General features: G+C 36.7%; 1 protein-coding gene across 7 annotated transcripts in view; it reads left to right on the forward strand.

Annotated features, from left to right (window-relative positions):
• HYDIN (HYDIN axonemal central pair apparatus protein) overlaps positions 1–21213 on the forward strand; it is a 384136-nt gene that overhangs the window by 77625 nt on the left and 285298 nt on the right. For 4 of the 7 annotated variants that reach the window (XM_077889901.1, XM_077889900.1, XM_077889907.1 and 1 more), the window contains 4 exons: positions 2250–2407; positions 4482–4607; positions 12087–12206; positions 15672–15806. In XM_077889901.1, coding sequence (XP_077746027.1) covers positions 2273–2407; positions 4482–4607; positions 12087–12206; positions 15672–15806 — 516 coding nt within the window. In that variant the 5' untranslated portion in view covers positions 2250–2272. Of the gene's footprint in view, positions 1–2249; positions 2408–4481; positions 4608–12086; positions 12207–15671; positions 15807–21213 lie in introns of those variants that run through there. The other 3 variants (XM_077889904.1, XM_077889916.1, XM_077889910.1) reach the window with 3 other exon arrangements.

Below are 21213 nucleotides of genomic sequence, written 5' to 3' on the forward strand. Positions count from 1 at the left end.
GTCAAGAATCTAGATGTGGCTTATTAGTTGGGTGCCTCCTCCTCAGTCTCTATTATGCATCTCCAGTCAAGCTGTAGGCTGGGCCTGTAGTCATCTAAAGACTCAAATGAGGCTCGGAAATCTACCTGCAAGCTCATTCACATGGTTGTTGGCCGGCCTCAGAAGACCCATTTCTAAGATCACTCATGTCACTGCTAGCAGAGTTGGTCCCTCACCACATGGGCTTCTCTCTAAGCTTTCTGAGTGTCCTCTCAAAATGGCAGCTAATGATCTGAAAGAGAGCCAGACAGTACCCAAGATGTAACTGAGTCTCTTTATAACTAATCTCAGAAGTGGCATCTATCACTTGTGCTGTATCATATTTGTTAGAATACCTAAGGACAGCCCACACTCAAGGGCAGGGTATTATGCAATACATGAGTGCTTGGAAACAGGTATCACTGCCATCGTAGGGGCTTTCTACCACAATTCCCATAAGCTCCTTTATTCTATCTGGTTTAATAGTTTGACTCCTACCTGTTACTTATTCAATTATTAATGATCTTATTCTACTTTTGACTTTATTTCTATTTTTTACTTTTCTTTTAAAATTGCATTCTTTCAACTTTGTCAGAAACTGTTTAAATTCTATTTTCTCCTCATGTCTTCAACTTCATTCTTAAAATTAGCCCTACAATTAAATACATGAAGTGTTCATTGTGGGTCATTTTGCTGAAGTTCCCCAGTCACCTTTTGGTTGGCTGAAGCCCATCCTCTAGTAGAGTCCTCAGGAAGGGAATTTGTTTACTATTTTCCTTGAGCTTTTACATGTTCAAAACTCCTTTTCTGTAGCTTCGGTAATTGAAGGAGAGCTTGACTGTATGTAAAATCCTTGGCTCACACTTTTTAGTTTTTGGAAAATATTATCTTCTATTTTCCCATTTCATAGGTTGTTTTTTCAAGGTCCAGTGACATCTAATTCTCTTGCCCCTGTGAGTTATTTTACCTTTCTGCCTGGAGGCTGTGAGGAGTTTAAAATTTTCTCTAAATGTCTAATAGTTCTGCTAAAATATGGCTCAGAATTGACAATCTGGGTCTGTTTTCATGGGCACTTACCAATCCCTTTTCATTATGTTTTCTTTTATTTCTGGAAATTTTTATTGGATGGTAGTTTGAAATATTAGTTCCACTCCAGTACTTAATTTTTCTTCTTCATGGGCTCCAGTTATAGTGTCTTGGATCTTTTTTTTGACTGTCTGCGATTTCAGCCATTTGTTCTTTGTTTTTTTTCTTTTTAAAAATTTCATATTCATTTCCTTGAGTATTTTACTGCTTTGCTTCAGTGTACCTTATTACATTTTCATTCAGATCTATTTTTCTTTATGCACCTCTTTCCTCATTGTTTTGGTCTGGTAATGACTTACTGTCTTGTGATCTTTTTAATGACTTTTATGGTTTTTTATTTGACATTGTATCAAGCATTTTTAGTTTTTGTTTTTTGTGTGTTTTGCAGGGCACAGTGTTGGGTAAACCAGCTGGCTATTACTGAAAACAAATCTCCACTTTGTTTTTTGTTGTTGTTGTGTTTTGTTTTGTTTTGTTTTTAAATCTCCATTTTGTCATAAATAGGCCTCCATAGTTGCAAGTGTCCTACTGACAGGCATAAGGAAGGATATGTAGAGGGTAGATGTCTTATCTCGTTGATTTGGAGATATGGAGTGGCTGTTTAATAACTTATTTATGACTATAAACTTCAAAAATTCTCCAGAAACTTCCTCTTCCTTATCTTATCTCATGCTACTTTTTTAGTCTCTGCCCAGCTGTGGAAGCCTGAAGCCTTATATTTTTTTATATTTGGATGGTGTCATGAGAGAGAATTGTCAAATAAATATAAAGTAGCAAATGATGAGCAGTGTTTGTTTATCTGAGGGGATAAAAGTTTTTATCTTTATTGAGCAGTGTTTATTTGTTTTTCTGGGGGGATAAAAATACCAAATGTAAGAACTGCTTGATTTCCGATTCTTCCCTAAGCTCATTGCAGAATCACTTGGTTTATTTAAAAGGAATCCTAGACTTTGGAATAAGGTTAATTGTGGACTAATTACATGGCATAGACTCCTGTAGTTAAGGCATTTGTTATAAGCATTTGATGTATTTTTGAAGATTAGTCTTTTCTAAACCTTTGTACTTGAAAAAGCTTAAAAAATTTTGTGATCTGTATTCAGGAATTAACTGTATTTATTCTAAACCCCTTTTTTCCCCACTCCTAGGTGAATGAAGGAAATAACTAAAAATGACCAGTAGAAGACTTGAGGAGTCCATGGGGGCTGTTCAGATGGGGTTAGTCGAAATGCTGAAAGGATTCAAAAGCAAGGTTCTGCCCCCCTTGAGTCCAAGGGTGGTTACAAAAGAAGAAGTAAATCGAATGGTAATGTACCCAAGACTTTCAAGTGTAAAATACTTAATGCAGTCTCCTCAGGCGGATGACAGCTGCTACTTGGCATTCTCAGAAATCAAACAGAGAATTACTGACCAATAATATCAATTTAGATAACATGGTAGCTTGCCACAGAGCTGAGGCACCTCTTAAAGCCCGAGAAGTTTTCGAAATTACATACCTCAAGGTAGAGGCTTGAGTTGCTTAAGTTAATCAGTTGAAGTAAGACCGTGCAATGAAATTATCATGGTTTTCTAAATGTTAGGTTGAACCTTATGAGACTGTCTTTTGTGTAATTCAAAAACAATGAGGTATCAGAATTCCATAGGGTTTGACCTTAACAATTTATTACCTGTTGATTGGCAACAGTTATTTCTGTTGGCACATTTGTAGAACAGAGAGTATCAAAATGGTGACTATATGGTATCAAGAAAAATACATTTTTTTCTCTGTCCTTTAAAACAAAACATATTTCTATTTTTTAAAAGATTTTATTTATTTATTCATGAGAGATGCACAGAGAGAGGCAGAGACATAGGCAGAGGGAGAAGCAGGCTCCCTTTGGGGAGCCTGATGTGGAACGCAATCCCAAGACCCCAGGATCACACCCTGAGCCAAAGACAGACACTGAACCACTGAGCCACCCAGGCGCCCCCATATTTCTATTTTTAATGAGTTATCATAATTTGGTGAGAACCAAATTATAAACTATATGCCATAGAAAATATCAATAACAATCTATAGGATTCAAGATAGTACACACTGAATTTTAAAAACCAGTCTTAAGTTATGTTCTGAGGAGAAAAAAAGACCTGCCATCACTCTCTTTTATGGTGGTTATCATTTCATATTTAAAGTAACTCCCGACTTTTTGCTTTTAAGGCTTCATTATTTTATTTATTTATTTATTTATTTATTTATTTATTTATTTATTCATTCATTCATTCATTCATTCATTATTTTTATTTAAACTGTGACACAGCTGATACCTCTTAACATTTTAGTATTGTAATCTGGGTTCCAATCAAAAAGAACCTGAAAACTGAGTCGGAAGCAGCATTGAAATATGCCTTCATTTAAATGGGTTCAATCACAGAAATTAATTTTGTAGGGATTTTGAAGAACATTGATTTTAACCCAAAGGTAAAATGAATCAGCTAAATTATATGCCTCCGAATGTTTTAAGAAGTCTTGGTACATAGTTAAGCATTATGTTGCTGTGAGTGATCATCATCTCCCTGCATATAAAGTAAGCCCTGGAATATTCCAGAACAACAATATACTATTGTTTGGTAATAATAATAATGTTTGGTCCTGGGTAATTAAGCCTTGTTGAGTTATTAAGATGATTTTATTTAAATGATAGATTACATTTTTTTTCTCATAACATCAGAAAGTGTTAAAGCATTTTGTGTTCCTATTTGGATATGTGAATGTGAGTGGCTGCTGGATCTGACGATGGCTTTAGGGCCCTATTAATACAAGTTCTAAATGCACTTTTGTGATTTCTAAAAAGTTCAAACTCATTCGTAAGCTTTCCGGTCACTCTCTCTAGAGGATCCTCCCCATTTCACAAGATTCCTCTTGAAACTACTATAGCAGAATAGCTAAACACCCAAATGCTTTGCTTATTTGTTGTAACTTCAGTTGAGAAGTAGAAGCATTTCAAATTCCTTAGCTCTGAAGACTATAAGTGATTTTGGAAGCAGATTTGTATGCTCAAATGCTTCTTCTGAGCATCAATGTTAAACTCTTTGGGCATATTCCTGCAAGTTCCTGATTCTGCACTCCCCTACCCCTACCCAGTTTCTTTTGTGTGATTTCTTCAAAATCACAAGGAAATGGCAACCCGTGTCATTTCAAATTAGTGTGCAAAGAGCTCAAAAGCGCACATGTACTTCTCTTGTATTATTTAGTTAATTTAAATATTTTATAAGGGAACTTAGCAGCATTCCAGAATTGTCCAGAAAGCTGCAAACACAAATTATTCATTACCGGCACTTATGGAAACACTTTTTCAGTATAATCATCTATGAATCTTCAGCTGTTTTGTTTTAAATTCTAGCTGACACCCTCGGAGTTCCTGAAGGAAATGTCCCTCACCACAGAGCAGAGACTGGCTAATACACGTTTGATGTGCCGACCACAGATCATCGAACTTTTAGATATGGGGGAAACAACGCATCAAAAGGTAGCTGCTTTCTGTGATACCTGCTTATGAGGCAGTGTGAATAATGTGAACATTCTAAAACAACAGTCCCTAAGTAGTTATTGTTTCTGGGCTAATTTCCTTATTGGGTTTTTGTGTTATATATTCTTTTTCTACCTCTGTCGATTTTGATTTAATATGGAGAGAAATACAATTAATAAATACAAATAATTTTTGACTAGTCACAGTTCCTGGCTACTTCTGGACACTGTTGTTTAAAGAATAGGAGTAGTTCCAAGGATTATAGGGGCCAAATCCAATTAAGTCATTTTACCACAACAAGAAATCCCTTCTTCCCTGAAGTGTCATCACTAGAAAGGAAGAAGGTGGAATTGTTTTCTAAAGGAGGCATTTGTTGTCTGTTTTGGCTCACTCCCAAGAGCCAATGTATCCTGTCGTCTCTAAAGGATAGTTATTTGAACTTGTTTCTATATTCTAATGTGAAGCATACATTCTAGGCTTTTAGGAGCTTATGATCATAAATAAGGTTTCAGTTCCTACTTTTAAATTTATTTCTTGAATTATGTGCTTTACTTGTTACATACAGATTATGATGGTGCGAAGCTCCATCAGTCAAAGTGATGGAGATCTGTCTCCTCTCAAAGGCTTCCCGGCCTATTTCTGAGAGATTTTCAGAGATCTTTCCCATGTGATAAATGAGTCCCTCAGACTTATTTGCTCTCACTACAACACCATTGCCACTCGTGTTTAAGTTCTGCACAAAATTTGCTCTTCCTCTGAGCACTGCTAGCTTTAGCTATTTTTTCTTCTCTGTTAGCATCCTCTACTTTTGAGGGCAGGAGACATGGCTTCTCCCAATGCTAATTCATCATGATCAAGGGCTGTTTGCTTCTTTCCATAGCATAACTGAGACCAGGCCATGCATATTTTCCTCTGTGTACTGCTTGTGTGTGTTTTAGTATTTTGACCCCTGCTATGAAGGATGATGAAATTAGTATAGTATATCTCATCATTGCTCCTCTTTCTTTCTCAACTCATTGGGTTGTTTTTACTTTATTTTCTGGAGTTTCATTTGTTAGTTGGGTGAAAGTCATCCTCCACCAATATCTTCAAGAAGAGCTTATGGAAACGATACTTCCTTGGCATAAAGGCAATGTTTGCCTGTTGCCTTTATGCCAAACTTCAGATTTGTTAGGCCTAAAATTCTTGGGTAACACATTTTACCCATAAGAGCTGTGCATGCACTTTCCTCACTACCTTATGGCTTTAATGGTAAGCAGAAGTATGATGCATAATGGTATGCAGAAGTGTGATGAAGCCAGCTTGATTTATACCCCACTACAGTTATGTGAATCTTTTTGCTCTTTTGTCCAAAGACTGTTTATTTTAATTTAATGTCCAGTAATTTTATTAGGACATGACTAAACTTTCCTGAGATATTATGTATCTTTAGTTACTTCTAGAAAGTTTTTCTTGACTTATCCAGTGTTTTATTCTCGCCATTTTTGGTTCTTTTCTTTAGGAATATCAATTATGAGCATGCTAGACCTTCTTTGTCCTTTTACATCTTGTGTTTCCTCTCCATCCATTTTTCATTTTCTGTTCACTTCCATTTCATTGTCATTATATCTATCAGGCTATCCTCTGTGTCCCTTCCTTTGAGTTTTGTGTTTATGTGTGTTTCTTGTATAATTCATCCTTATGCTTGACCAGTTTGGCATTCTGGTTGTCTCACAGCATTTGATTCAGTGTCTCTTTTTTGTACCTTTTTATTTACTCATGGCTCAGATATCATATTCCTTTGATTTTCTTCCTATTTCACTGGTTGTTTTTTTCTTAATTTGTTTTTTGGATCTCTCCTGTTCCTGATCACTAAATGTTGGGGCTCCCCAGTACTTGGTCCTTGAACTTGTTTCTCTTCTGAATTTATCCTTTATATAACTCCTTTAGAAGCAGGCTTTAAATTCTACTTTGTAGATGATTATTTTCACAACTATTTCTCTTGCTATGGCTAATGCTCTGAACTCTGGATCACATATTCAGCCCAATGAATGATTGGCAGCTCAGACTTAAAATATTTAAGATTTAATGTTTTTGTTACCTTCCTTCCCTAAGGATATGATCTTTTCTCTTTTGTCTCTTCCATCTAGTATATAGTACCCCCGTTTATCCATTTCTTCAGGCCAGAAAACTACCTTGGAATTATCTCTGATGCCTCTTTTTTTTTTTTTTTTGCGTCTTATTTGAGATCCAATGACAAGTACTATAAATTTCTACTTTCACAACGGTATCTCTAATCAAACTGCTTCTCGCCACCTGCACCACTACCCTCTCACCACTACCCTCTCAGTTTAAGTCATCACCCTTTAGACTACTGAAATAATCTCTCTGTTTCCATCTCATTGCTCCATAATCAATTCTGCACAAAGAGGAAAGAATGTATTTTTAATGTAAATTAGAACATGTTATTCTATATATAAAGCCATCCAACAGTTGTTTCCTATTGCCCCCAGAGTTATAGGGTCCTGCATCATCTAATCCTATTTCCCTCTTAGACCTCTTTTTCTTCCAATCTTCCCTAGCTCATTGTCTTCACATTGTGCCCCCCTCTTGTTCTTTAAACACTGAATGATGATCCCCATCTCAAGGCCTTTGCACTTGCTATTCCTGCTAACTGGAATGCTTTTCTATCATGTCTTTGCAGAACTTGCTTAGATCTCTACTTGGATGTCTTTTCCTCAGAGAGGCCATCTCTTCACATCTATTGAAAAGAGCATACATCCTGCATTCACTCTGTCTCATCTTCCTTTAGTTTTTTTATGTAGCCATATCACTGCCTGAACTTGTATTATGCATTTCTTTATTTTTTTATCCATTTCCCTAAGAAAGTCTGCTTCCCGAGGGCAAGGGCTTTGTTTGGCTTTGTTCATGACTGTGTGCTTAACACGGGGAAAATATAGGTAACTCAATTAGTATTTATTGAGTGATCACATGAATTTTTCATCATTTTGATTGATTAAGTACTCCCTACACTCTTAATTATTTGCTTTGTGCTCTCAGATTTTTTCCATTATGTCTTTTGCATTTATAGTGAAACAGCATAGCCAATATTTTCATTGTTTCTTATTAACTTTTCTGTTAACTGTTCTTCATTTACCATTTTCTTTATTCCTTTGTCTTCCTTGAATATTTTTTGTATAAATCTTGATTTATCATTACCATTATTGTTACTACTCATTTTTGGAGGAAAGAAGGACATTTTTCCTGGACTTGCAATCTGCAGGCAGTTATTGTTGAGGCAGGTTCTGGCAGTGTCCCAGACCATCAGGAATCCTTCATGATTCTCAGCACAGCATTTTATGAAAGAGGAGTGTGTGTGTGTGTGTGTGTGTGTGTGTGTGTGTGTGTTTTGGAAGGAGGCTGAGAGGAAGGAAGGAAAAATGACTGAGTTGTATTAACCTTTCTTTCTCCCCATAGCTGTGACTTGTGTGGACCTTAGGATCCAGAGTCCTGCTCTTATAGCCTGTCTCAATGACTCACTGCTTCCTATGAACATGCGAATTGATGTGTTGCCATTTGGCCCTGCCTTCTCTATTATTTCCTGGAGCCAGATGGCAACAGGGAATTTCTTGTTGCCATCCCTGGTATTCTACACAAGGAGTTGGTGGTTATGCCTATGAGAGTGTGTCACCTGCTTTGGAGATCTGTATAGTGCAAGCCTTACTCGAGATCTGAAGTCGTGGACATTCTCACTGGACATATTCTCTTAACCTTGGTTATTTGTGGCAGGAGAGGTAGAGGAGAGAGCTCAAGCTATCAGTTAAGACCTACACAGAGTCCATCTTGGCATCAGTCATTTTTGCTGAAATCCATTGTTTACTCCTGCACTCGAGGGCTTCTGTGGTATAGCAAGTGATCCATATGCAAGGATTTGTTTCTGGACTTTTCCACACCATTGGTCAGTTTATTCAAATCCAAAACACAGTGTTTTATATATATATATATATATATAAAACACAGTGTTTTATATATATATATATATATATATATATATATATATATATATATATATATTCATATTTCTCTATTCAAATCTGTAGATATGGATTATATATTTATAATAAAAACAGAGACAGAAGAGGGGCAGAGAGAATCTTAAGCAGGCTCCATACCGAATACAGAGCCCTTTGGGGGGCTTGATTCACAACTGTGAGATCATGGCATGAGCCAAAACCAAGAGTCGGTTGCTTAACTGACTGAGCTACCCAGGTGCCCCCCCATACATTTTTAAGTAAAATTTTTACTGAATTTGTATATGTATTATGAACATATAGCTTGATGAATTTTAGCAAAGTAAAGATATTCGTATAACCACCACTCAGATGAAGGAATGTAAGCTACAACATTACTGGCATCCTAGAAGCTTTCTTATGCCCTTCCCAGTCATTACCTGTCCCTCTTCTCCAGAAGAACTGCTAACCATAGGTTTATTTTTCCTATATCTAACCTTTATATAAGTGGAATACCACAGCATATACTCTTTAATTTCTGGCTAATTTAATTCAATATATTGTTTTGAAGATTTATGTTGTGTTTAGTAGTAGTCCGTTTTTATTGCTGTATAGTATTTCATTGTATGACTATACCACCAATTGTTTATCCATTTTACTGTTGATGAGCATTTGTTTTTTCCACATTTTGACTCCGAATAAATGATGTGTTATAAACACTCCTGTACATTTCTTTTAGTGCACATATATGCAGTATTAGGCATACACCTAAAAGTGGAATTTCTAGGTTATAGGCATGTGTGTCTCTTTAGTAGTAATTGATAGTTTCCTGAAGTGTTTATACTATTATACTTCCATTAACTGTTTGAAAATTGCAGTTGGAATTGCTAATACTTGCTAATACTTAATATTATCAATCTCTTCAACTGAAATTGTTCTATTGGGTGTGTAGTGTTGTCACACTGTGGTTTAACTTGCAGTTTCTTGATTCTAATAAGGTTTAGCAACTTTTTATGCTTATTAGCCATTTGTATATCATCTTTTAGAAATTATATGTTTATGTGTTTTGTCCATTTCTTGGCGATTTGTAAAAGTTCTTCATATATCCTGGAGGCTAGTCCTTTATCAATTATGTGTATTACAAATAATTTCTAATTCTTTGGATTTATTTTTCATTTCTTAAAGGGTATCTTTTGATGAGCATGTCTTAAGTTTCAATATAACAAAATTGCCAATCTTTTCATTTATGTTTTGTATTTTCTATGCCCCATTAAAGAAAATTTTGCATTCCTCAACATCATGAAGATATTCCTCTTGGTTTTCTTCTGAAAATTTTCTTGTTTTACCTTTCATATTGAGAGATTTAATTCACTTGGGTGGTGTGTGATAGGAGTTAAATTGATATTTTTCATATGGAATATCCATTTAACCCAACACTGTTCATTAAAGAGAACATATCTCTTTCCCAATGCTTGTTAGTATTACCTTTGTCATAAATCAAGTGTCCATATATTTAAAGATTTGTTTCTGGGCTTTTAAATCTGGTACATTTGTTTTTAGGATAAATCATATACTATATTTCACTATCTTAATTATTCTGATAAATAACAATATATGATATGTTATAATATAATGAGTCTTGCTACTTCATAAAGCAAGTCCTCTTATCTTGTTCTTTAAATGTCTCTTGCTTATTCTTGATCCTTTGCTTTTACATATAAATTTTATAATCAGCTTTTTAATTTCCAAAACAAAAATTTTACCACATTTTTAAAATTAGATTTCATTGAATTTTTAGATCAGTTAGGGGAGTACTTGACATCCTTGAAATATTGCCTTTTCATTTATGAACATGGTGTATTCCTGTATTTATTTAAGTCATTTTTAATTCCTCTCAATAATATCTTATAGTTTTTCTGGATAAAGGTCTTACACAGCTTTCATTGAATTTATCCCTATGTATATTATGTTTTGGGATGCTATTTTAAATAGTATTATTTATAAATTTCATTTCCTAAGTGTTCTTTGCTAGTACATAGAAATATAATTGATTTTTGTTTGTTGACCTTGTACTTAGTAATAACTTTTTAATTCTATTAGTTTATCTATAGGTTATTTTGAATTTTCTAAATAAGCAGTTTTTTTTCTTCTGGGGCAAATGACAATTTTGTTTCTTTTTAACCAATTTCTTATATTAAAACAACTTTGAATTTCTGAGGTAAACCCAATTTGGTCATGATATGTTATTCTTTTATTATTTTTATATATTGTGGGTTTCAGTTTGCTAATGTTTTGTTACTTAAAAAAAATCTATTATATAAGTAAGATTAGCCTATAGCTATATAGCCCCCCCACCCCACCCATCATCATTGTTATGCTAACATCATCGAGTTGGGAGAAGTTAATTTTTTTTCTTTCCTTTGAGAGAGTTCCTGTAATATTTGTGTTGTGTCTTTAAATGTTTGCTAGAATCTGCTTGTAAAGTTATTTGGGCTGGGGTTTTCTTTGAAAAGTTTTTACTTGCAGATTCAGTTTAATAGCTACAGAACTATTCATATTTTCTATGTCTTCTTGTGTTAGTTTTGATAAATTGTACTTTCTTTTTTTTTTTTTTAAATTGTACTTTCTAATATAAATTTTCACATTTATTGAATAATATCCATTTATTATCTTTTCAGTTAGTTCAGTTTCTGTTGTAATGTCTCTATTTTTGTTTTTTATATTGACTCTTTGTGCCTTTTGTCTTATTTTCTTGATCATACTCACTAGGTATTTTATCAATTCTGTAGTCTTTAAAGACTTGACTTTTGGCTTGTTGATTCTGTAGTATATATTTACTTTCTATTTTATTATTTTTGTTGTTTTTGTTATCTCATTTTTTCATGTTTGAATTTTATTATTATTTTTTTATGTTTACTATTACTTTTCTAAATTATTGAGATGGATACTTAAAAATTCATTTTGCAAACTATACTAAGGTGCCCCAGGGTGCAACTGTGTACTCACAGGGCATCATAGGATATTCTAAAATTTTAAGGGAACATGGTAGTACTCAAAACTTGTTGGATTCTACCCAAGCTAATAACTTGAGATAATTCATAGTTTTGACATTAGATCATACTGTTTTTGTTAGCTCTTCAGTGCCTCTTAGCATATATTTGTTGATATAGTTTTTCTTATTATTTTCATAGGGAAATTGGTTCAAATGACCTTATTCACCATTACTGTAATGGAAGTTTGGGGTTAGTGTTCTAATTAACCTGTATTTTTAAAACTGAGGGCCAAATCTTCTACTTTATTTTGTATTAGACAAGTTGATCACAGTAACCTTAATACTTATAACAATTATTGCTTATAGTAGTTACCCCTTTCTGAGTGTTTCCTATGTTTTTTAGTATTAATAGCCATAAATCTATGTAGTATTTTCATATCTTCCCCTGTAATTTCTGCCACTGTGTGACTATATAATGAATTTACCCTTTCAATGCAGTTTTCAGGAATTGACCTGGATCAGGCATTATTCCAGCCCTTTCCATCAGAAATTGTGTTTCAGAACTATACTCCTTGTGAAGTCTACGAAGTTCCACTGGTTTTGAGGAATAATGACAAAGTGAGTATGTTTACTGGATGTACCTTTCATGGATATATAAGAAGGTATCAAATAAAATGGGATCCTGTAGGATCTTCGATAAATTCTTTAATTTGAGAGACCATTTAATGAAGACAAGACTATGTTGGTTTATTCATATGTATTCAGGCCCAGGTCAGTGCCTACCAAATGGTCAACTCTCAACATGTGCAGTAACATTTTGTTGAGTAAAATATTAGCTAGGTAATGTTATGAAAAATTTTAAGAATATTTATTTATTTATTTTAGATAGAGAGCGAGTGGGGACAGGCAGAGAGTGAGAGAGCCTTAAGCAGACTTTACTCTGAGCATGGAGCCTAAAGTAAAGCTTGATCTCATGACCCCAAGATCATGATCTGAGCTGAAACCAAGTTTGTCGCTTAACCGACTGAGCCACCCAGGCACTCCAAATGTCATGAACTTCTTATGTGTGACTGGTTCAGTGAGGCTTTCATTCAAGATAAGGTGAAGCATAGATTCATATTCACTTACTCTGCATTAGAGCCACTGTTTCCCCAAATGTAGGTATAAACTCTACTCTAATTATTTATACTTTACAAATTGTATATTTAAAAAAGAACTTAAAAAAAATGGAGCCTTCTTTCCCCTTTTTCTATCTCCTCCCTTCTACCTTAAATAGCCTTCAGATTTTGTCTACAGATAGTTTTGGACAGCTTCTCCCACTGTATATTCCTTGTCCTTTTGTGGTTGCAACTGAGAGTTTCTTCTCCATCCATATGCCTTTTTTTCCCTAGAGATAAATTATGGTTTACTTCAAGAAAAGGTATTAAGTGCCTGAAGATTTCCTTGACATCTAACAATAATGGAAGAAAAAATAATGTGGGAAGTCAGCATGAAGCACAGTTAAGTGTGAAAAGTAGTCAGATGGGGAGGAAGGCATCTGAGAGATGCTGAACTTCAGATGTGAAGGCAGGTAGGAATACCTCAGGAGTTTAAGAACGTGGAGAGAAAAATTCTCTCTATAAGAAAAAAGGGAAGATAAATGAAGACTATGCAAGAATACTTGAAGTTATATTTGGTACAGTAGCTCATTAAAGGAATCAGTGATGCCTTTCAGAGATCAATGGGGTGATTTAGTGACAGCAGAGTCAGACTCTGGAGAAAACGGTATATTTAGTTTTTGGCTTCCGGACTGTTAGCAAGACAAGCTCAAGGGATAGAAGTTAAAAGGATAGGCAGAGAGAAGAAAAAGAATCTGAGATGCTTAGGATCATGCCCCTAGACCTCAAGAAGAGATACATTACATAGACATCAGGACTCTTCTCTTTTCATATAGGGCTGCCAAACAATTCCCTTTGTCATTTCCAGTTCTCTTTTTCCCTTTCTCCATGACTTTTTGACTCTTGCTCAGATATTTTAAGGCTGTTAAAGAGAGAGGAGCTAGCCCGAGGGATACTTTGACCACCCCTCCTTGGCCCTAAACAAGAGATGATTGACATTAGGCATATATGGGCAAGTAAAGGGCATTTTGTCTGCTAAAGGGGCACTAAGTTCTCATGGGTAACCCAACACTTCTTGGTTAGATGCTGCTACAGTGTTGGACCTCACGAAAGGAGGGTCCCTATCCAGGGAAAGTCCACCTACCAAAAAAGCAGATAGATTTCTCTAGCCTAGGCAAGCTTGTTCTTGGGTAAATTACTCTCAGGGCTCTTAACTGGGTGACTGATATAAGGCTGCCTCTCTACTTCCTTAGTTCATGGACTCATAAGGAACTGCTGGGATAGATGTAGGGCACCAAGAAATGCTTTCTGTGCTATTCACCAGTGTTTCCTCACTGAATGCAGAAGACAGAGGCTGTTTGGTCATTATTTCTCTATCTCTCACACAACATAAGGTGAGAGTAAGCTATGAGCACTCTATAAGCCACAATTCAATTCTACTTGGGATATAATTATTAGCACCCCGACTCTAGAGTCAGACTAATCTGGTAGATTTTCCCAGCTGTAGACTTTGGGTAAGTCACTTCGCTTCTCCGGGCCTTGATGATACTAATAGTACCCATTTCAATAGGTTGTTTGGAATATTAACTGAGATAATGAATGTGAAGTATACAGCTCAGTGCCTATCATATAGGAAACACTAAACCATTATTATTGTTATTATAATCAGTAGTACTAGTATTGCTGTTGTTTTTCTTTCTAGTTTTTAACCCATAATTATGCTCTTACCAAAAGTATTCCCAGCAAGCTTACATAAGCTCTGCATGTCATAAATGACACCATACATTCCCCTTACCAGCAAAGCCAGTTGGACTCCTATCAGATTTGCACACATCTCTTCCTTACTTCCCCACTCTCTAGTCTTAAGATCTCTCTGAATTCTCTCTCTATTTCTTCTTACTGTGCTCATCTGGGTTTCATTTTTGAGAGGTTGTACAGGTTCTTTTGTACTCATTTTTTTACCTAAGACTTCTCAGGCACCCTTAACTATAGCTCACTTTAAAATAAATTATTTATTCATTAGAAAGAGAAAGAGAACACAAGCATGGGAAGCAGCAGGCAAAGTGAGAGGGAGAAGCAGACTCCCCACTGAGCAGGGAGCCCATCATAGGGCTCGATCCCAGGACCCCGAGATCATGACCTGAGCTGAAGGCAGACACATAACCACCTGAGCCACCCAGGTGCCCCTGTATTTGTTTCTTCTGCCCCCCTTTGAGTCTCTTAAAAATTTTTCCCCCTTTTCTTGTGTCCCTGGAATCTCCACCCCATTTTCCTCACAATCCTATTTGTTTTATTGCTTTGACTATCTTCAATAAACAGAGATACTCTGGGCGAGGCAAGCATAGCAGAGGAAGCCTTGAAGCAAAGGAAACTGTTTGAAGCCACTCTGACACTGGCCTGGGGACTCTGTACTGCTTCCTCTGTTTATTCTTGCTCATAGTGTTGTCTACGGAGGACAGTCCCCTAAGAGGGAAGGTGTGGATAATAGGCTGGGACTTGGGAAAGATGTAACCATAAGGACAAACATCTTGTTCCCATCTGTAGGATGGAGGTCATAATGAAACTCACTGGTTACTGAGAGGATTGATTGGCGTCTCATGTGGATGGTCCGTAGTAGGAGTGCAGGAAGTGTGACTTCTCCCAGAACACTTCTCAAATGTTGGGGAATCCAGCATTCCTCCCCTGTGTGGGTGGGGGTTTAGCTGGTCAAGCAGCTCCTCTTTGAAGATAGTCTCATTTAAATGATAAAACAAAGGCTTGACAATCACAATAAAAATGAACAATAATTTTACTAAAAATTAAAGCTCAAATGCACCGAGTGAGTCATCTCCTCTCACAGTTGGGGAACTGGAAGTTAAGCCCTGACCAAGCTCATGTGTGGCTAGTAAGTAGTAGATGGAGATCTCCTGGTGGACGACAAAGCCTGTGCTTTTGCTTCTGCTTTTTGTCATGGGCAGGATGTCTACATGGTGTGTTTTTCTTGCAGATTCCAAGAATGGTGAAAGTTGTTGAGGAAAGTTCACCTTACTTTAGAGTAGTCAGCCCCAAAGATATTGGCCACAAAGTAGCCCCGGGAGTCCCAGCCATATTCCGAATCCTCTTCACTCCAGAGGAGAACAAGGTAAGAAATTGGTGGAATACTGGTCGCTAGCAGTTTGCAATTCTGAAGATTCCTGGAGGTGGTGCTGGTGTTGGTAGTATTGTTAGTGGTGTTGGTTGTGGTGGGGGCGGGTGGTTGTGTTGCTGAGGGTGATGGTGTCGATGGTGTTAGTGGGTAATGGTGGTGAGAGAAGCAGACAGGTTGGCTGAGAGGAAGGGATAGTGCACCTCTGGAATAAGGGGAGAACTGTCAACCAGAGCCAAGGGCTTCCATGAGCTGTGAGTAGCCAGGGTATAAAGAAGGGTACATCCTTCTGGATGCACTGCACCTCCCTTCACCTGCCTCAGCATATTTATATTTGACCATGAGCTCTAAGGTCACAAAAAATGGTGTGCTCCAGATGCAGTGAGTGGAGGCAAAGGATAAGGATGAAACAGGTCATTTCCCCTCAGCACCACTCCAGCTATGGGAAAGCCAGTCCATTCTCAAGCCCTTCTCCGTTGTAGAAATCCCAGTTCCTCCTGGAAAGAAGGACCAGCTAAGGGGGACTGAGGCAGGAGGCTTCCTATCCGGCCCATTTCTAGAAGTGCAAAATTGTGGGTTGAGTTTTCTTCACTATGGGCCAGAGTGGGGACTTGTGAGGAGGAGGAGCCAAGGAGTTTTAGCAGCATAACTGAAGGTGTGAGGACAAAAAACAAGACTCAAATAATCATAAGAAAATGTCAGGTTATATATAATGTCAGTTCTGTGTGTGCTTATCTGTATTGTGCTGTTAGGGTTGGAATCAAGCATGTTAGAGACGGAAAGAACTAGCTTTGAATCCCTGCCTCTTTATTGCTAATACGTATTAGGTGTTGTTAATGCCATTACTAGAATTCCTGCTATGATTGCTACTTTTCTAGAGCTGGGATAGAGAATACAATGTGGTCTGCCAAGCCTGTATCACTCTAGTGAGTGCTTAGAAATTCTATTGTAATAATGCTGCTGTTATTATTTTGCCACTTTGTAGTGTGGCTGTTTAAGGACCTGTAATTTTGCCTGGGGTCCTATTGAAATAAAGGAAAAGATAAATAGCTCCAGAAGTGTTGCAGGTTTTTTTTTAATGTTGCCATTATTGTTCAGTGTTATCAAGGTCCTTGTTTTTTTTTTTTTTTTTCTTGAGGCTCTGTATCTGAATACTAACTGTGAAGAGAATGATTATCTGGATTTAGTTTGGGTGTCAAATTCCTAACCTGTCATTTTGGTAGGAAACTGATTACTAAAACTTTGTGCAGCTTGAAATACAAAGCTTGCTGGGTTTGAGGAGTTGAATTTCCTTACTTTTTTCCGGTGCTGCAAAAAATATGTCTTCTGTTGGATAAGTATTGTTCTCCCTGTAGATCTGGCTGAGAAATGAACACATGGAACTTTCTGAGGAGGTGGAATGTTCTATATTTGTGACAAGTGTATGGGTTATATGGATGAATTCATTTGTCAGAATTGTACATTTAATATGTATGCTTTCTAATATATCTAAATTTTACCTTAAAAACTAGAAAATATAATACAACAATGGAAGCAGGTAGTGGATGTAGATATAGATGTTGCCAGAATGGCAGAGTGTTAATACTTGTTGAAGCTGGGTGGTGGGTGCATAGGGTTTGTTAAACTCTTTTGTTTTCATTGTGTATATTTTAAACTTTTCCTACTCAGAAGCTAAGAGAAAAATGTTATTGCTGTTTATCTATACAGCAAATAAAGAATTGAAACGTATGTTAGCATATTTGTATTTACCATATAAATATGAAATGCTAACATTCCTATTAAGGGTTATTACTTGGCTATATTTTGTAGTTGCTTTTCTTACTCTTCACATTTTTATTCCCTCTTACCTTTCCATTTCTCCAGCACTGCCTGTCTATTGGTAAACCCCCAATTTAAAAAAAATCAAGTTGAGGATCATTTCACTATTTCTGCTAAGTATTTAAAAGTTATCAAAGGCTACATGCCCATATGAGGAGACACAAGTGAGAATAATGGCTACTTGTGAGAAATTTAAGTAGCCAATTTTGGATACATTAACGTTTTGTATTGGATTTGGACTCTCAGCTATAACATGATTTATAGAATTTGTTTTTTTAAACCATAGAGATTTTTCCTTTGGCTGGCTTGTCTAAGATGGATTGTGGGAATTTGAGGAAACTCCTACTACTTGTTTTGATCTCCCTTTTCTACAAAGATCCTGCTACACTTACACCACCAGCGGGGCCCGGCCACTCTCATGAGTTTTTTCCAGTCGTCCTGGCATCTGCATTTACTCACTGTTGGAAAGCCAGCAGGGCCACGTACAGAATGCCCAGCTAGTCTTTCGTGCTGCTCCAGAATGTGACAGCGGAGCCAGGTTTATTTTAGAGGAGATAGAAGCCAGTCTTTTCACTGTGTCACTTTTTCTTCAGTTGGCCAAATTGATAGCCAGCGTACATATGTATTTTTCTTCCTTATCCCCTGCTGATCTGAGCACACTCCATTCTCATTTACCCTCCTCACATCTGGAGGGCGAGATATGTAAATTGTAGCATGCCACAGCTTAATAAGCCAGTCCCCTTTCAATTGGATTTTCAGCACCCATGTATATTAGCATGTCGAAGATGATAATGTAATTTACATTTTTCCCTGTCATCTTTTAATCTGGCTTCCTGGGGATTTAACTTGTTAAGAATGCCAAGTCCCCAGATAACAGGTGCAGCAAATTCACTCTGGCTGTCCTTATCTCTTCTTGCCACACAGACTTTAAAAAAGAAATGACTGGATATGTTATTAATCTAATAATCCTAGTGTATGTCAATGCGGTGGAAGTACGATAGTCAGTGTTATCATAACACTGTATAATTCTGGAGCCTGGCACTTTTCTTGACCTTTTAAATTTGTATCTTTACTACTAAAAGGAGAATGAAAAATATTAGACTTCTGTAGGAAAGCAAAACTGGATGCTTCCTTAGAATTAAGAAAGCAGGGATCCCTGGGTGGCGCAGCGGTTTGGCGCCTGCCTTTGGCCCAGGGTGCGATCCTGGAGACCCGGGATTGAATCCCACGTCGGGCTCCCGGTGCATGGAGCCTGCTTCTCCCTCTGCCTGTGTCTCTGCCTCTCTCTCTCTCTCTCTGTGTGACTGTCATAAATAAATTAAAAATTAAAAAAAAAAAGAATTAAGAAAGCATCTATTTACTATAGAATTGTCATATGCATATGACCGTGGTGGTTTAAAGATCAACTTTATTGCTTATTTATGTTTTAGGAAAATATATAACGTTGTCAAAATAGTTTTCCTGGTTTGCTACTATGAAATTTAAAAATTCTGGTCTGAAAAGACTAGAAAAATGTTAATGTATTTTATGTTATCTAAATGTATGATGATAATGAACTATACTGCCAGAATTTTTAATTCAAGTGTAGATAACACAAAATCTTACACAATCAACCATATTTTTTTCACAATCAACCATTTTTGTTGGCAAAAAATTCTGATAGGGATTTTGTCTCCTTCCTGCCTGAATTAGCCCTCCGTAAGTCTGTTTGGGTCACCCCTGGCACTCCAAGGCCTAGCACAGTGCCTGGCAAATAAGAAGCATGCAGTAGATATTTATTGAGTAACATAAGTAAGGAAAAGTTAATCTCAAGAAAATCTAAGGAAGTTTCTTCAACTCGAGGATGGCCTCCAGGTGATAAAAGCAAAAGCATATATAAAGGGCTCAGATGTCTTCTTGTGCCACGAATATATTAGACATTAACTTTTTCTTGTTTCTCTCCATTTTATTTCATATCTTCAGTGAGTTTCTGTCGCTACTTTTTAGCATTCTGGACTTGATAAATATAATTTTATAATAAGCCTAGCGAGAATGTTGGGAATTCTCTTTGTGAGGAACTCTTGAGAGTTTAATACCCAAATAAAGATATTAAAAATGAGTAATATTCTTTCCTTCACTCTGAGAACCCAGCTGAGTCTCTAGCTGAGCCACTTGGAGAGCCAGAGTGTCAGAAGATAAGACCCACAACGCCTGACCAGTCGCGTTTTCAAAATGATTAGGACTTCAGAACTGATTCTTCCCTTTTGAGGGATGAATTTTGAATTGAAAAGATACTATATAATACTTTAACTGGTTAGGGAATCTCTAACATTTTCCCAGGACACCGGATATTAAATTCACTGAGTCCTAATCAAATCTAGTTCTAATTTTACTCTGTGTGAGCCATGCTTCCATCAGGTTTAGAAGTGAAGGAAAGGCGGAAGGAGGATTGTGAGGGTCTAACCCCACTGACCACACTTGCCTTTGACGGATGCCTGGAGAGCCACTGGCTGCAGGAGAGAACACCATTTTCCTTTGCCTGAGACTGTGAAGGACAGAATTATTGCGTGTATACTCTCTATCATGGAGCTAATATAAAATCAAGATTCATTCTTTTCACTTCTCGGAAAGTCAAATCTGCCATTTTCATATTCTGCTGCTCTGGTTTTTAAAGTTTGGGGGCTAGATGTTTTGGAAGGAAAGCTAATGGACAAAAAGTAGACTGGATGTTTCGTCCGGTGAGCATTGTTATAAAGGATAACATTTTAGGATAGATAGTAATTCGTGGCTAAGTCTCTCATAGTAGAGGGGAAAGAGCCTGGAATAAATATTTTGGCTCTAAATGGTGACCTGATTGCTTTGAATCTAAATACAGTGGAAGGGATTATATAAACTAAAGTAATTGCTTAGCTTGAAGGCTGGCAGGCCTCCGCAGGCATTACATCTGAATTAATTGTAAGCCAGTAGAGCAATATATAATTGTGTATTACATAATCTAATATAGTCGTATTGAATGTAGAACTTCAGAGATTAGAATACATTTTAATGCAGTCGTCTAAATAATTTCTTCATATTCTTTTATGAGTATGTGAATTGATTATGAAAAAATAATGTAATTCAGATCAAAATTCACATCTTCCTCATATGGAAATTTGGAACGGTTTTTTTTTTTAAAGATTTTATTTATTTATTCATGGAGACACAAAGAGACAGAGAGAGGCAGAGACACAGGCAGAGGGAGAAGCAGGCTCCACGCAGGGAGCCCGATGCCAGACTCCATCCCAGGACTCCAGGACCACGCCCTGGGCCAAAGGCAGCGCTAAACCCCTGAGCCACCCAGGCTGCCCTAACTTTGGAACGGTTTGAAAACATCTCTGTGAATATTTCCATTAGTCCCCTAAACTATTTTAAACTATCTTCAATTCTTATAGAACAAAACAGAGAATATGTAAATATAGAATAGAATAAGATAAATTACTTTGGGATCACCTCTCATTCTGGATTCAGCAGCATCTTTTGTTCTTTCTCTCAAAGCCTTTGGTAATATTAAGTTTCCACATGTGCCAGAAGCTTTCCAGTTCCAAATTCCCAACCAAATCTTTGCTTG

The sequence above is a fragment of the Canis aureus genome, chromosome 3, assembly GCF_053574225.1.
Source record: "Canis aureus isolate CA01 chromosome 3, VMU_Caureus_v.1.0, whole genome shotgun sequence".
Taxonomy (NCBI): Eukaryota; Metazoa; Chordata; class Mammalia; order Carnivora; family Canidae; genus Canis; species Canis aureus.